The sequence below is a fragment of the Erpetoichthys calabaricus genome, chromosome 2 (assembly GCF_900747795.2).
Source record: "Erpetoichthys calabaricus chromosome 2, fErpCal1.3, whole genome shotgun sequence".
NCBI lineage: Eukaryota > Metazoa > Chordata > Cladistia > Polypteriformes > Polypteridae > Erpetoichthys > Erpetoichthys calabaricus.
The window spans coordinates 287,341,166-287,356,806 of NC_041395.2; the positions used below are offsets into that span (position 1 = coordinate 287,341,166).

The following is a 15,641-nucleotide window of genomic DNA, read 5'->3' on the forward strand; positions in this document are numbered from 1 at the left end:
ATTGAACACTCTGAAGACGCAGACCCAGCCGCCAGCGCCGCCAGTTTTGAACTAGACACAATTGGAACTCTAGTTGGTGGCACAACTTTGAGAACGAAGTGGTTGTTGCTGAAGGATGGTGGGACAATTTTCATTTGACAAGGACATCGCTGTTGTTTTTCGATGAGCTGCTTCACAAGCACATCGAAGGAAAGACAGCTGTAATGAGATTGTCTGTCAGTGTTGTCAAAAAAGTTGCCAGAAAACTCTACTATTTAACAGAAGAGAGGAGATTATAAAAGACGGCAAACACCTTTGGGTTGTCAAGAGAGGTGGTTTCCAAAATAGTAAGGCAGATGTGTGTAGCAATTACAGTCCACTTGGGCCGTGTGTATATGCAATTACCTGTGACTGAGTCTAACGTAGAGGAACTTGTAGCAGGGTTTCACTGGGACTCATGTAAAAAATCAAGCAACCATCCACAAATTTCATGGATTATTTGAACAGAAAGGGGAGGTTTTCTATTAACATACAAGCCCCCTGTGATTACAAGTGTTCATTTATTGACATTGTAGTCAGTAAATAGTCAATGTCAAGTATTCATGACACATGTATTTTCGCAAATTCCATGCTGAACACACATTTGAAAAAAAAGAGCAATGGCCATTAGTCTAAATGACATTCCCTTTGTTATGTATGCTTGTTTCGTGCTTTTGACAGCAGATTTTTGCGTTTTCACGTGGATAGAGATTAAAAAAAAAAAAAAAAAACGGTGCAAGTGCGGATGGGATTTTTTTTTTTAAAAAACGCAGGAGGAAAAGTCCTGTTTTAAAAAAAATATCCGGGTATTTGTGGACTAGGCCATAGAACAGTTCTGTCAAACACTTCACAGCCAACTAGGTGGGAAAGAACAATCTGGAAACCTGTGCTTACCTCTTTAGTGATGCAGCCATCTTTGTTAAGATCGTAGAGATTGAAGGCCCAGTTTAGACGATCATTAATTGTGCCTCTGAGAATGATGGACAAACCCATAACAAAATCCTGGAGAGACACACATGCACAAGGACTTTCTTTAGTATATTTTTTCAGTTCACTAAAACGTTATGCATCAAATGAAAGTATCTTCTTAACATGATCTCTCCAAAGTTCTGCACTTTACAGTAAGTAGCCATGTGTTTTAATAATGTGACATCCTGAGGGTGTCATCTGTCACTAAATAATCAGTCCATTCACCTCCCTATGATCATGATAATTCCATATTTTAGAAACAAAACTATGATAACAAACTGCTAATCTAGAAGGGAATGTGTTGTGTATCAGTGTGAAAGTATGTATTTTATGCTTTATTATTGCTTTTCTTGTCTTTGCATTACGATTTTTCATAATTTCATGTTATTTCCATTGATTTTGTTTATTGATCAATTATTTACATATGGAAGAAGATGATCCGCTGTGGCAACCCCTAATGAGAGCAGCCGAAAGAAGAAGATGTAGTGTCTTTAAGTTTACTTATGCTCCCTGTCCCTTGTGAGTGGGGCCCTTTAGGCAAGGTCAACCTGACATCACCACCTTTGAGCCCACCCTCTGGCTATTTATGTGTGCTGAGAAGGCTCAGGAGTTGGAGTTCATTCATTTTTGGTGGAGTTCTGTCCGTATTGTTTGCTGTTTGAATTTACTAAATTTTAGATTACTCTGCATTAAGGATGATCATTTATGGACAGTGTTTTTGGACTTTTTTGTTTGGGAGTGCCTTTTAGATAACTTCTTGTGCCTCCTTTTGCTCTCTTGAACTTTTTTCTGTATTTTGCTATTTTTGTTAAACTTTCTTTTCATGAGAAATCCTTAATAGCCTGTTTTATACAAGCCAAAAGTTTTACATTCATACTGTATCTCCTCTTGCAGGGCTTTTTGTAAAATTTAAGGGACATTTAAGTTTTTAAGGCTTAAATTCCTTCTGGGCCTTTGAAACCTGAGGCAGGCCACTAGAATTGAGAATAAGCCCAATGGGTAAGACCTGTTGGAAGCTTCACAACCCTTTTGCCATTTGGAAGACACCACATCATGACAGAAGGTACCCAAATATGCTCAATAAAAAAAAATGTACACAACAGCAGCAGTGTAAAAGCTGTAATGCTATAGTCTGAAACTGCATTGTCCCTAAATATAAATTCAATATATTATGTCTGGCATTCTGAGGACTTCATTGGGTCATTTAGTACATTTGCTATCATATGGTGGTTACTAGGGGGTGGCAGCCCATGTGGGGGAATTCTAGACAGTGGTGGAAGCAACATTCTGAATATAACAAAATGTTTTGTGCTATAAGATTGCAGCCCAAAGCCTGGATGCCTTCATATTTATTTTGTGGGTAATAACTTCTACAGTAAGAAAGGGGTCCCCATAACTACATTTAACTTTGGGGAACCATAGGCTGTGTCCTGCCTTGGGAAGGGCTGCAGTCTCAAATCCCTGCTTTCTTTGATCATACCTGAACATATCTGTGGCTGCTGGCAGCATGTTTCTCATTTATTACACTATCAAAAATCCAAACTTATAAATGAGATGGTATGCCAAGAGCTGTAATGCTACCATTTTCAAGTATTGTGATTAATCAGTGATTATGATTTTAGTGGATGCAAATTCTAGGCTGTTCAAGATCAGAAATTCCAAGCCATGATTGCAGTAGACGTATGTATAGACTTAGGTTATACTCACACTGGCAATTCGTTCCATGTCTAAGCACGTTTGTCTGCTTGTAACCCCGCAAAGTCTAGTTTGTTGGTCTAGTGTGATCGCTCTGTGCCAGGCTGTACCATGCCCTAGCCCACTTGGAACAGTTGGGCTCTAGCACTGTTCAGTTGCATTCGGGAACAGTGTGATTGCTAAACGTGCCTGAGCACAGAAAACAGACATAAGGTCAATGACACAAAAAGTCAGATAGTGCAATTCTCATTTCCTTCAATTTCTTTTGAGTTAAAAACTTTTTTGAGTTTTTATTCTCATCTTACACATGAATGTGAATTGCAGTTGCCAAGAAATGCTGCAAATTTCTCCCATAACATCATTTGTCACTGTAAAAATCTTGGACATGCAGCATGATTAATAGCAAAACGTTGTGCTGCACACTCAATAAATCTGTAAGAGGGTAGAGTGTTATCTTGCCCTACATGTCCCCAAAACAACCACAAAATAAGTAAAATCATTTTGATGTATATGCTGTCGCACCATGTTCAGATCTTATTTTGGCTTTACACGAAGTCACGTGGCCATGACGAAAGCGTGCCCAGGCCCAGAATGTTAAGTGCAGTGTGAGAGCACACCAGCGGGGGAAGTAAGATATGGGGGGACAATCGTGTTTGGGTACGGTACAGAACAAATGTGCTTAGTGTGAGTACACCCTATCATGCAGGATCCCCAGGCATGTGTTTCACCTTATTATGTCTCTGATTATTTCAATTACAATTACTTTTTTGTATAGTACTCTTCACAGAGTATAGGCTTGGAGACCTTCCACAAGTTCCAGAAATGCAAACCAGTGTAATATATAACATAATAATGTATAATCTTCAATTACATGAGCCACTGGCAAGAATGAGGATAAAAGTGGGCAGCACATTTGTGTCCAGCTCGGAACAGCGTGTTCCATAACTCCCCAAGTGATCATCGTCTTACCTCAAAGCTGACTGATCCGTTTTTGTCAGTGTCAAAGGCTTCAAATAAGAAATGGGCATATGTACTGGAATCTGTTAAGGAAAAAAGGGTTATGTTTATCTCTATCAAAGGGTGAAATTAGATTCCTTCAAAGATGCACAGTGTCACTCTTGTAAATCTGACACTTCATTATCAAGCAGATCTTATTATCACAGTGCAAACATCTTTGAATCTTGCAAACCCAGTGATCAATCAACTGAGTAGAAGAATTCACTGAAACATCCACATCACAAGCTCATATCATTTAGACCACAGAAACTTCAGTCAGACAACTAAATGAATTTGTTTTAGAATAAATGGCATTATGTTACATTTACATTTATATCGGATGCTTTCACCTCAAGGGACATATGAGCTACATTTACACATATAAGTGCAAAGGGAACAGAATGGCATTAAGCAGAACAATGAAAAAATATTTGTTAGAGTAATAAGTAGGACAAACATTTTGAAATTTAACATCAAAGCAATTATATATAAAAATGATACTAAAGCTAACTTGTGTTTAATCTTCAAGAGGAACAAACAATATACCGAATTAAAAATGAACTGTTAAAAATGATATATAACGTGTTTATGCACACATTAATCAAAATAGATCAAAAAAAGACATGCAAGAATCTAGGCTATGCTAAAAATACGAACAACAGTTACATGAAAAAAAATCAACAAAAGTTATATCAGGAAAACTAAAATACAATTCTGAAAAGGAAAAAAAGCAAATAAATGAAAATGGAAACTATAACAATAATAAGAAAAAAAAAGTGAAAACCAATATTCTAAAGGTTATGTCGTAGAAGGAAGACGCAAATGTCGAAGAGGGATGATAATTTGGTAAAAAGCCAGTGGAAGGCTGCAGAAAAAATCTGAGGATTGAATGATTAGGCAGTCTAGTAATGTCCTTTGTCCAAAGTGGCTCAGTCTGGTTTAAACAAGGTCTCAAGGTCGACAACACGTATCACAGGTAATGTATGTACAGCCTCTTCATCAGGGCATATTCAAGTAAATAAAAAATGGATCTAAGCATTAAATTCTGTAAAAATATATAGGGGATCCTGCACACTTTATTGTGTTGTAGGTTTGTTTTCAGATGGATAAATTTGCCATTTTTACCCATCAATCTTCACTCAGTAAGCCATAATGGCAAACAGAAAAGATTTTTTCAGAAAGGTTTGTAAATGTATTAAAAAAAATCAGAAAATGGAAGTCTTTTATTGAAATAGTTATTCAGAACCTTAATGCCGTACTTTGGCAGCAATGCCAGGTTCAGGTCTTCTTGGGTAAGTCTTTACAAGCTTCACACTCCAGGATTTGGGCAGTTTATCTCACTCTTCCCAGCAGATCCTCTCAAGCTCCATTAAACTGGATGGAAAGTATCTGTAAACTGTCATCTTCAGGTTGCTCTGCAGATGCATTATGGGGTTTATGACTAGGCTTTGGTGCTTGTCTCTCTGTGTGACAATCGGCACTTTGTAAAGATTCTCATAGAGAAGTAATGTGACTGCTTCAGCACAAGTGGTGGGTGCTTTTCCCAAACATTTAGGGCACAAAGGGAAAACTATAATTGTTAAGATTTATTTTTCTTTTCCTTCCTAAAATATACATTTTAATTTAGTCTAGTTTTCAAAAGTATCTGACCTTAGAGACTGACTCAGAAAGTAAACTGGAGGGACACACACATGGGACGTTTTTAATAGCTGCTTACCTCCTTGGGGGAAAAACTGTGAGTAAATCAGCTTGAAAGTGTCCTCGTTGACAACACCGCTGGGGCACTCCTGTGGATATCAGTGTGAAACACCAGCGTTAGGGGTTTTCAGATTAAAATGAAAAAAATCCCCAAGGGCTAGACAGATACTCACATTTTTAAAACCACGATATAGAACTTGTAACTCCTTCTTGGTGAATTTAGTTTGTTCCTGAAGCTTGTCAAGTCCCTCTGGCCGATGGCAGACAGTGGACAGCTCAAAATCATCTTCAATGCTGTCTGTAAAGATAAAAGACCACCATAGATGAGAATTATCCTAACCTTCAGTTTAGCCCTCCACATACAGTAGGTAAGGTTGTGCCTATATACAGTATAAATTAGATGAGTAACACCATGGTGCGGCAGATTTACAGCATTACATCATTTGGATGTCACTACTCTGACGTCTCCTTGGGCACCTGTGTTGTGTTCTCCCACAACAGCTGTAAGGTAAATAAGTGACTGTAAACTGGCAGGCATGAACATACAAATGTCAGTGTGTCCTTCTATGGATTGAGCATGGGAAAGGTGCTATATAAATAAAATCTATTACTATTATTATTAATGCACATGTAGTTACTGTTTTGAGCATGCTGTTGGTAGAATATAGCCGAATAGAGCTCGGTTCCACACTATCTTGTAATGGTTTATAAATTGGTTGGATGACATTAGGGTTAGGGTTAGGGAACAGTGGAATCTCTCACATGCCTTGTGATTCCCAGTCATATACTTTGATCCCCTCGGAGACTGGGCTTTGCAATTACAGTCTAGAAGTCAAGTTGGGCTCTGTAGTGTGACACCAGCCTTATTGAAGTGAGAAACAGCTATGCTAAATAACCAGTGCGGTTATAGCAGGACTACATGAACAGTAATGTCTCCTTTGCATTTAAGACCTGAGGCTTTCAGGACTCATTGCTGCTACCTTCCATGTTCAGATGAGTTGCATTTTTTTGCATAAGTGTGATTGTAGGTGATTTACACAGACCCACAAATTCTTCATGACAGCTGCATCATTGAGGCCCATCACAGACATACTAGAAATCACTGACTCCAGGTATGCATCTTGTAACGATGCTGCTTAGGTGGACTTCAATACCCAGTAACCCCGGAAGCGCTGCACTATTGGGCAGCATTGAGCTACACAGGGGTTGCTGGATGGGAGTAACATAATGAGGTGCTAACATTTAAAGAGGAGCCGTAACACGCCACAAGGGAATCGCGATCATCTATGTTTCTACGTTTCGCCTTCAATCGGATTACAGTATTCTGGATTTATTTTCTCGTCCTGCGCCTGCTTGTTCATATGATTTCGACTGGGTTGGATACATCTTCATCTGGGGATCGCTCCTGATCATTTCAAAAATTCAGAGGGCTGTTTGCGGGGGGTTTTATTCCATTCGCCATCATCATCTGCTTCAGTTGTACTGGATTGCGTCTGGACCTTACCATTACTGTTTACCATTTTGTGCTCTGTGCTTCATCGTGTTTCTTTCTGTTCAGTGTTAATTAAATAACTATCACTGACTTCTACATGCAGATTGTTTGTTTAGTAATTGTTTTCTTAACCTTCTTTATTTGTTTGATATATTTTTTATTGTTAATTTGTTTGAAGCACTGTATGTGTCTCTGTGTGAGTGTGTGCATGCAAGTCTGGTCAAGGCTGGGTACCTTCCTGGGGTCTCCGAAACAAATAAAAATGATCACCATTTTATTTTATTTTAGTTATTTTTTTTTTTACTTTTACTGAATTTATTTAAAGCATGTAACATTCCATACAATCAAGTCAAAATTAAGAAAACTAAATTCAGTTCAACCCCCACCCATGAGAAAGAGATGAAGGCCAACAGTCAGAGTAAAACTTTTGAGAGTAGTCTCCCCCCCCCCCCAATATAAATGCTAAGTCTAAAATGTTATTGATTACATCCTTCCAGGTTTTAAAAAAGTTTTGAACAGATCCTTTAAGACAGAATTAGATTGTTTTCAAATTTCAAATAGAACATTTCATCAGTTACCCACTGACTTAAAAGAGGTGGGCTAGGATTCTTCCAGTTCAGCAAGATAAGTCTACATGCTAATAGTGAAGTAAAGGCAATTACAGTTTGTTTGTCCTTCTCCACTTTAAGCCCATCTGGGAGTACACCAAACACAGCTGTTAGTGGATTAGGAGGGATTGTGACACCAAGGCTGTCTGAAAGGCATTTAAAGATTTTTGTCCAGAATGTTAATTTGGTACACGCCTAAAACATGTGGCCCAGTGAGGCTGGAGCTCGATTGCAATGTTTGCAGGTTGAATCATATCACCATTTTAGAATGATGTGAATCTACGCATCTTGCAACCTCTAAAGGTTTCTGTAAACATTCACTGAATCTTTAAAGACATGTCACCCCATGGTGAAGTAATGTTGCCTGTTCATAAGTGGCTAATAGTGGGGTCAATGTTGAAAAATATATATTAAATGGGCAAACCTTTGATGTATGAAGCAATTCCAGGCAGGAACCCAGACCTCATATTTACAAAGTATCTATCTATCTATCTATCTATCTATCTATCTATCTATCTATCTATCTATCTATCTATCTATCTATCTATCTATCTATCTATCTATCTATCTATCTATCTATCTATCTATCTATCTATCTATCTATCTATCTACAAGCATGTAATGAAAAGAATTTGGAATAGATTTTAAAGCTCTAGGATGGGACATGGCAGAGTGGTAGCTTTGCTGCTTCACAACATGGAGACTGCGGTTCATATCCCAGGTGCTCCCTGCATGGAATTTCCATGTTCTACCCATGATCGCATGATTTAGTTCGGGTGCTCCAGTTTCCATCCACAGTCCAAAGACATGCAAGTTAGGTAAACTGGTGATGCTAAATCGACCCCTGATGTGTATCTTTGTGTTCACCCTGCGATGGGCTGGCGCCATGTCTGGGGGGTTGTTCCTGCTTTGTGCTCAATGCTTTCTGGGGTAGGGCCCAGCTGCCTCATGCCCCCTGCCCTGGAGAAACAGGTTTGGAAAATGAATGGATGGACTAAATACTCAAAAAACTTTATGAGTCTCTTTTAAATGGATGGATAGATTTTTTTATCTTCTTTTTAAAGTCCTTTATCCTTCTCAGTCATCTTTCTACATTGTTAGGTTATTTTGCATCCTCCTTTGGAAAATTAGGTAAACTAAAAACAGACTTTCCTGCAGATACTAATTATATATTGTATGTAGTCTATCAGTGTGCCAATAATGTTAAATATTGTCATTCCACCCAAGTCCAAGATTGTATTACATTTTTCTTCGAAACTTAACAAATGTTCCTCAGACACTTTTGATAGGGCAAAGAGGTTCCACAAAATTAGATTGTCTTTGGGTAACTATGGTTTATCTATGGTAGTTCTAACGTACCAGTGGCCACTAGCTGGAACTCCTTATTGGGACCCTGGAAGTAATATTCAGAACATGCCAGGTAGTAGTCATGGACCAGGGCTTAAAAAGCCTTTTTGGTCAACAGTCCAGGGAGCTTGGAATTCAAAGAGTTGGACAAGTGCTCAGATGGTTGAGGAAGTGAAGGCCAGTGTTTGAGGAAGAGTGGTTTTATTTGAAAATCAATAGGGAGAGTGAGGACATACTGTGGGTAAGTGTACAAGCCACCTTACATTGTAGTCATTGGTCACTGCTTATAGACATAAGCCAAGGTAGCCTTATTTTTCTGATTGTTGCTCATCAGTGTTGTTAGTTGATTGGAAGTATTTTAAAAATAAAACATTTTTTGTTATTACTTTGGCCTCCTGGATCATCACTTGATTTCGGTGATGGCACATAAGCACCCTGCCTCAGTTCACAAGGCGTAATCAAAACCTATAAGTTACACATAAGCCCTCAATTAAAACAATCGGAGAGCTTGGAAGACATAAATATATGGATCTAATACCAAGGGTGCTTATCTAAATCAAGAACAAAAAGTCAGACCACCATTTACAAGGGCAAGTGTCTTATTTCAACTAATGGAAAAAGTCAGAAAGAAGACATATGCACATAACATGATCTAACTGCCCAGTGCAGGCCTCTTAGTCAGGGCTGCTCTCCCACCAAAGCACTCCACACTGTCCTCTCACCCAATTTCCTTTTCTGCTGTACATGTAGTTAAGTGAAACCCCCATCATCACCTCACCCGTCAAAAGGTTGTTTTGAGAACTAACAAAAGGGAAGAACTATTTCAAACTCTCTCCACATCATGGGTTTTCCTAAGATGTTTCATAACTCCTGCTTAAATTACGCTCTTGATTTTTGAATATAACTAACTAGCTGTGTATGACCATGCTGTAAAAAGTTTGGGGTCCTAGAAACTATTGAAATCATCAGGAAAAAAAACTAAAATTTAGAGATGTCAGGTAATTGAAAGGAACTACTCTAGGCATCTCTCTCCTAGGAGGATTTGTTTTGCTGATGTGCTTACATCGCTTGTGCATTAGTGGCAGGAGGAAAACTAAAAGGGATACCATTTTGCCGATGTTAGCAGCTTAGCGACTTTGTCTTTCTTTGGAGGTTTCGTTTTGCTGACGTTCTGGCCTCGCTTGTGTTATTAGCGGGTAAGCAAGTTTTCTGTTTCCTCGGAGGTGGAGCCCTTACCCCGACTCCACCTCTCACTTCCGTGCCGGACAGAAACACTCACTTCCTCGCGTAGACATTTATATATAAGATGAGCAAAAGCAATCTCTTGTAATAACAAGGCCAAAACCGGCCACAATAAAACAGACAGCCTGTGTCTGAAGAATAAGTTCTTTATAGCACACTCATCAAATTACGTAATATGACCAGAACATTTTGTTTGCCATTTTTTTTTTTGCTTCTGCACTCTGTTTGACAGTGATAGGTGCTCTAAGACTCCCAAGTCTTCCTCATAAGCCATACTTTCTTTGTCATATTTTGTTGTTTTATGTGTGTGTTTTTTTGTTCTTGTAGTGTTCCGCTTATCATTGTTAATTATTTCCGTTTATTATCTGGTGTTAGTATACTTTTGTCTTCTCAATCCTTTCTTAATCATACTCATTGTTGATGTATTGTCTTTTATGAAGTTGAGGCAGAGACACTAATTTCACAGGCCCCTTGTCTGTTCACAGCACGTGGGGGCCATTTTAAATATCCCCCTGCTACTGTGTGTGTGGAGAGGCATTGGATTTAGTCGGAGGTCTTGTGCCTCGTTCCTTTTTAAGTTTCAAGGTCTGTCATTTATTTTATTTGGGGGCTATCTCTAGTTTACGTTTTTTGGGGTTGATATTTAGAATTTTTGGATTCTTTAATTTAGTCTTTTCTTTATTTAGCATAATAAATTATATAAATAATTCACATTTTTGGTTTGTAACCAATGTTTTGATGTGGTTTCCTATGAATGTGACAAATCACAACATTCTTTAACCAAACTGATATTATGGTATAGCACATAATACTCCTATTCATGCATAATACTTTTAGTTGGTGTAAAATGACTATTTCTTTAATTAATTCAGATTTGTCTGCGTATGGGGCAAACTTATCTTCATATTTTTACTGATGCTTGGTTATCTGCTGATACACTAAGTTTCATATTTACATTTATACAAGCTGTTTATTATATTTTTCCATCCATCCATTATCCAACCTGCTGAATCCGAACACAGGGTTACGGGGGTCTGCTGGAGCCAATCCCAGCCAACACAGGGCACGAGGCAGGAACCAATCCCGGGCAGGGCGCCAACCCACCGCAGGACACACACAAACACACCCACACACCAAGCACACACTAGGGCCAATTTAGAATCGCCAATCCACCTAACCTGCATGTCTTTGGACTGTGGGAGGAAACCCACGCAGACACGGGGAGAACATGCAAACTCCACGCAGGGAGGACCCGGGAAATGAACCCAGGTCCTCCAACTGCGAGGCAGCAGCGCTGCCCACTGCGCCACCGTGCCGCCTATTATATTTTTATATCGGTAATTTCAACAAAAGACAATAATTAGAGAGACTTCCGTCTTTGATGTTGAGAAACGTTTTATAACATCATGTACTATACATGTTTAATTCATTAGTACACCCGTTCACAGTACATTATGGACCCCTGCTTCTTGTAGTTAATAATATGTGTCTTATGGTCATGTATTATGTATATGTATCTGGATCCACATATGCAAATGGCACAATTAGTCAGAAAGGAGAAAATTAGTCTACATATCTACAATGTTGCTTAGGTGGTCTACAAAAGAGTTTATATATCAGGACTATGATACACACTGAACAACACTCTAATGAGAGAGAGAGAGAGAGGTTAGGATCATGCGCTGATATAGCACATTGTCACACCCACCACACGACAACCCAACTCAGGATCCCACTCTAATAAGGAAAGCCAAAAAACAAAGAGACATGCAAGATTGAGAGAAAGATGACAATGCTGTTTTGAGATTAAAAGGTGAAGGTAAATATGAATTGCACAGTCATAAGACAAGGAATGAAGAACGACTTAGAAACAGAAGCCATGACTAAAGAGCCCAGACATGAAGATGATACAATAATCAGCATGGTTCACAGCAAGGCACAATGTGAAAAAAAATATACATTTAAGGGACAGCAAGTGGGGGCAACAAGACTGGTTTGGCATGTGAAAGAAGAAAGACAGAATATGTGGACAGAAGAGTGTGGATATACATGGATATGCAGCACCACAGGATAGAAGAAGACGAGGGACAAAACAAGGGAGGAGTGAGAATCTGGTACAGTGGATAATGAAATGGAGGGGGGAGGGTGGTGATATGGCAAGGTGAGCTCTTTGTGGAAAAAAAAATAGGAATCCACATTAAAGGTGTTTTGAAAATAACATTATATACTGTTTTATTATCAAATATGCTTTCTTGCTTCTTTGCAAAGCACCAGTATATTCATAAAACAAGAGCTCTATTATCTAAATCTCTGCTGAAAGTCTTCTGATACACTCATTGTTTTTCCATATTGTATTTTAATATTTCATCCTTTCATTTATTTGATACAAATTAAGACAAATGTTCTATAAGTACCAAAGCTGGGTTAACTGACTCTTTATATAAGGAAAATCAAGTACAGCAAACCACAACGAAACTGATCAGCTTTCATCAATCTTCAGCCAGTTTATGATGTCTAAAAAAAGAAAGAAATTTAAAACTTTGCAAATGTTTTCAACAAATCAAGGTTGATTTCACGTCTGTCCTCATAGAGCAGGGGTACTCGATTACAGTCCTGGGGGTCTGCAGTTTCTGAAGGTTTTTACTTCAATCAGAACCTGTTTATTTACTACTAAAGTAATATTTTGTGGGCTTAGTTTAAGTTAACTCACATGTTACGATTCAGAAGCCTTAGTCATCTATTTTACTTGTAAACTGCTTCATTTAGGTTTTAATTCTCCGCTGTTTTCTTAACCAGCTGAGGTGCAACTGAGAAAGGAACCAGCAGCTCTCCAGCTAACGTGCTTCCATTTAAATCTGAGTACAAGTGTCATGAAGTATCTGTGCTAATAAAATGTTTTGAAATAAATGAAAGAGGAGGGATGGACCACAAAACATATGGATAAAGTTCTCGGAAAACAAAAAATATATGTTTTTTGTCTTGGTGGAATAAAAGCTCTAACAAGCCATATAATTAAATACCAAATTCCATTATTACAGTAGTTAGGCATGGCTTCTAATTATGAAACTGTTTGGACCGAAAGCCTGCAGCCACTGCGGACCTCCAGGACTGTAACTGAGTACCCTTCTCATTGAGTTTGCATGTTTTCCAATATTTCTCTTCAGTTTTCTTTGGAAATTCCATTTTTCTCCAACACTTCCAGCAAACACAGTAAAAACCATCCTCCGAGTGGGGTACCTGGTGTTTGAGTACACCAAGCACTGAACTTGTGTCCCATTGCTTTCCAATGTGCTCCTGTTGTTCTTAAAATGGTAAGGTTTGTTTAAGAAATAGAACAATTTCAATTGAGAAAGGTATGAGAAGCAGCTAACAGATTAACACCAAGACGTATGATTTCAACAGGGAGGCTGCACACTCTGTCTGGTGTTGTAATTAATGCACCTCTTCTTTTTGGATGAAAACACATAATGAACCTACACGCTTTAGGATTTTGGCTGTTTAAATGAACAAACAATATCAGGTATCCTCTACCTGTCCATTATTAGAGCTCATTATAATGGTATCTCTTACACTGTTATGTCATTAACAATAATATATTATGTAAAAACGGCCATCGAGAAAACCTACATTTATATTTTAATTATATACAGTACGTATATTCACATTGTCAGGCTCTTTCAATCGGTAGAGGTGATTTACTTGCAGTACGTGACAAGCATATCGCAATGCAAGGTGTTTATTCAGCATTTCCAACACTTGCAGTAGTCACTAATCATCGACAAGGAAGATCAGCACTATCAGTCCACATTGAAACTGTCAGAATTGTGGATCTTTAGCCCAGAGAGGACACAAATTTATTCACATCCATTACGGAAAAAGGCAAGCAACCATCTTCCCAATCCATGAAGCACATCAAGACTTGAAGCATGGCTTCTGCTTAAACGGTACAGCACACATTAACATGTGCCCTTCATCACATAAATAAACGAATGGTATAAGAACTGTATCCGCAGACACTTAGAAATGAACTGGAATAATCTCCCCTGCTGTCTAAAACCCCAGAGTGACACACATCATGAAACCAATTAAAGAATAAAACAAGTAAGGAAAACAGCACTTGCATTCACTGATTGTGGGCGCGGTGCTGGGCTGGCAGCAAGGCAGCAGTTTGAGGAATCTCTGCTTTATGGTTTTTTTGTTATGGCTGGGAGGATTACCTAGAAATTACCAACCAGAATAGAGAGGTTAACAGAGAGTAACACTTGCAGGACGGCATTTAAAACACGCAACACCCCGGAGCACACACACACACATAGAGCGCAGCATACCCACACCAGCAAGGCACGAGGAGGATCGAGAGCCACATTTGTGCAATCACTTCATGGAAATGGATGAGATGTGTTGTATAAAGTTTGATATTTCCACAAACTATGTTGATTTTTCGATACTTGGACCATATACAGTAAATGGCCCTAAAGCTAATTTGTGCTAATGAGCAGCTAATGGGTAGGCCTGCCACTGACTCGTTACAGGACCCTGATCAAAATGTTTAATCTCCTTGCACCCCAATTGTATTATTGTGAATTTCTATAAAAAATTACTTAAATATATGTTAAGTGCTCAAAATGCAAAGCAGTTAATAAGATATGTAAATTTGAATGTAGGGCAATAGATAAAATATTAACTGCAGTTCCAGTGTGGTAGATAAAATTTAAAAATTATGCTTCTGTATACTCTCAGCAGCATTCAGCCAGTCACTTTCTTACTGTCCAAAGCTTCTTTTCAGCCGCTATTCATATGGTCCCCAGTAGACATATCTAATACTACTAATAATAATAATAATAACTCATTTTATTTATATAGTGCCAAGTGTCCTTATCGAACTTTACAGACCAAAAGAGTCAAAGTTGGACTGAAAGGGCCAAAAGGCCATATTGTCCAATGAGAGAGGCACATTTGTGTCAGTTGAAGCATCTAAGGACCATACCGAAGTACCAAAAGAAGCTTTCACAGGCATCAGATGTGGACTTTGGCAGATGCTCTAAGAAACTCCGATGTTCTACAGTTACACTGGGCTAAATTGTGGCTGTTACAACTCCTTCATTGCCTTAATTCTCATGCCACTTCAAAAGTGCACACCTCAGAAACACGTGCTTATGTGTATGTATATATATAATATAATATACAGTATACACATACACAATGCTTATGCCATGCTGACCACATAAAAGAACATTTCAGTTTCCTACATTCAGAGTTGCTTATCTTTTGCTATATTGATAGTTTTGATGCCCCTTCAAAATTTTTGTGTGATTCAAATGTCTAGCAATGCTAAAAGATGTAATAATAATAATAATAATACAATAATCTAGTAACATTTATTGTTCGATTCCACCATGATGAACTAATGGCAAAATGGTGGAAGAGGGGCAGTAAAAAAGAACAATCCCTCACAGTTAGATAGTAAAAATAATTCAATTAATGATGCCCTCTTGTTATTTTACCATAGACATCAGGAGGAGGACAAGTGGGCCATGACATTGCTTTATGACAGTCGAGTACGTGCCTTGATTCCT

The 15,641-nt window shown here is 38.4% G+C and overlaps 1 protein-coding gene across 5 annotated transcripts in view; it reads right to left on the reverse strand.

Moving 5' to 3' along the window:
* LOC114647156 (Kv channel-interacting protein 2-like) overlaps window positions 1–15,641 on the reverse strand; it is a 676,813-nt gene that overhangs the window by 15,965 nt on the left and 645,207 nt on the right. For 3 of the 5 annotated variants that reach the window (XM_028795713.2, XM_028795711.2, XM_028795712.2), the window contains exons 2-5: window positions 5,550–5,674; window positions 5,396–5,465; window positions 3,652–3,722; window positions 913–1,020 (exon numbers count right to left, since the gene is read on the reverse strand). In XM_028795713.2, coding sequence (XP_028651546.1) covers window positions 913–1,020; window positions 3,652–3,722; window positions 5,396–5,465; window positions 5,550–5,674 — 374 coding nt within the window. Of the gene's footprint in view, window positions 1–912; window positions 1,021–3,651; window positions 3,723–5,395; window positions 5,466–5,549; window positions 5,675–14,182; window positions 14,283–15,641 lie in introns of all 5 variants that reach the window. The other 2 variants (XM_028795710.2, XM_051922456.1) reach the window with 2 other exon arrangements.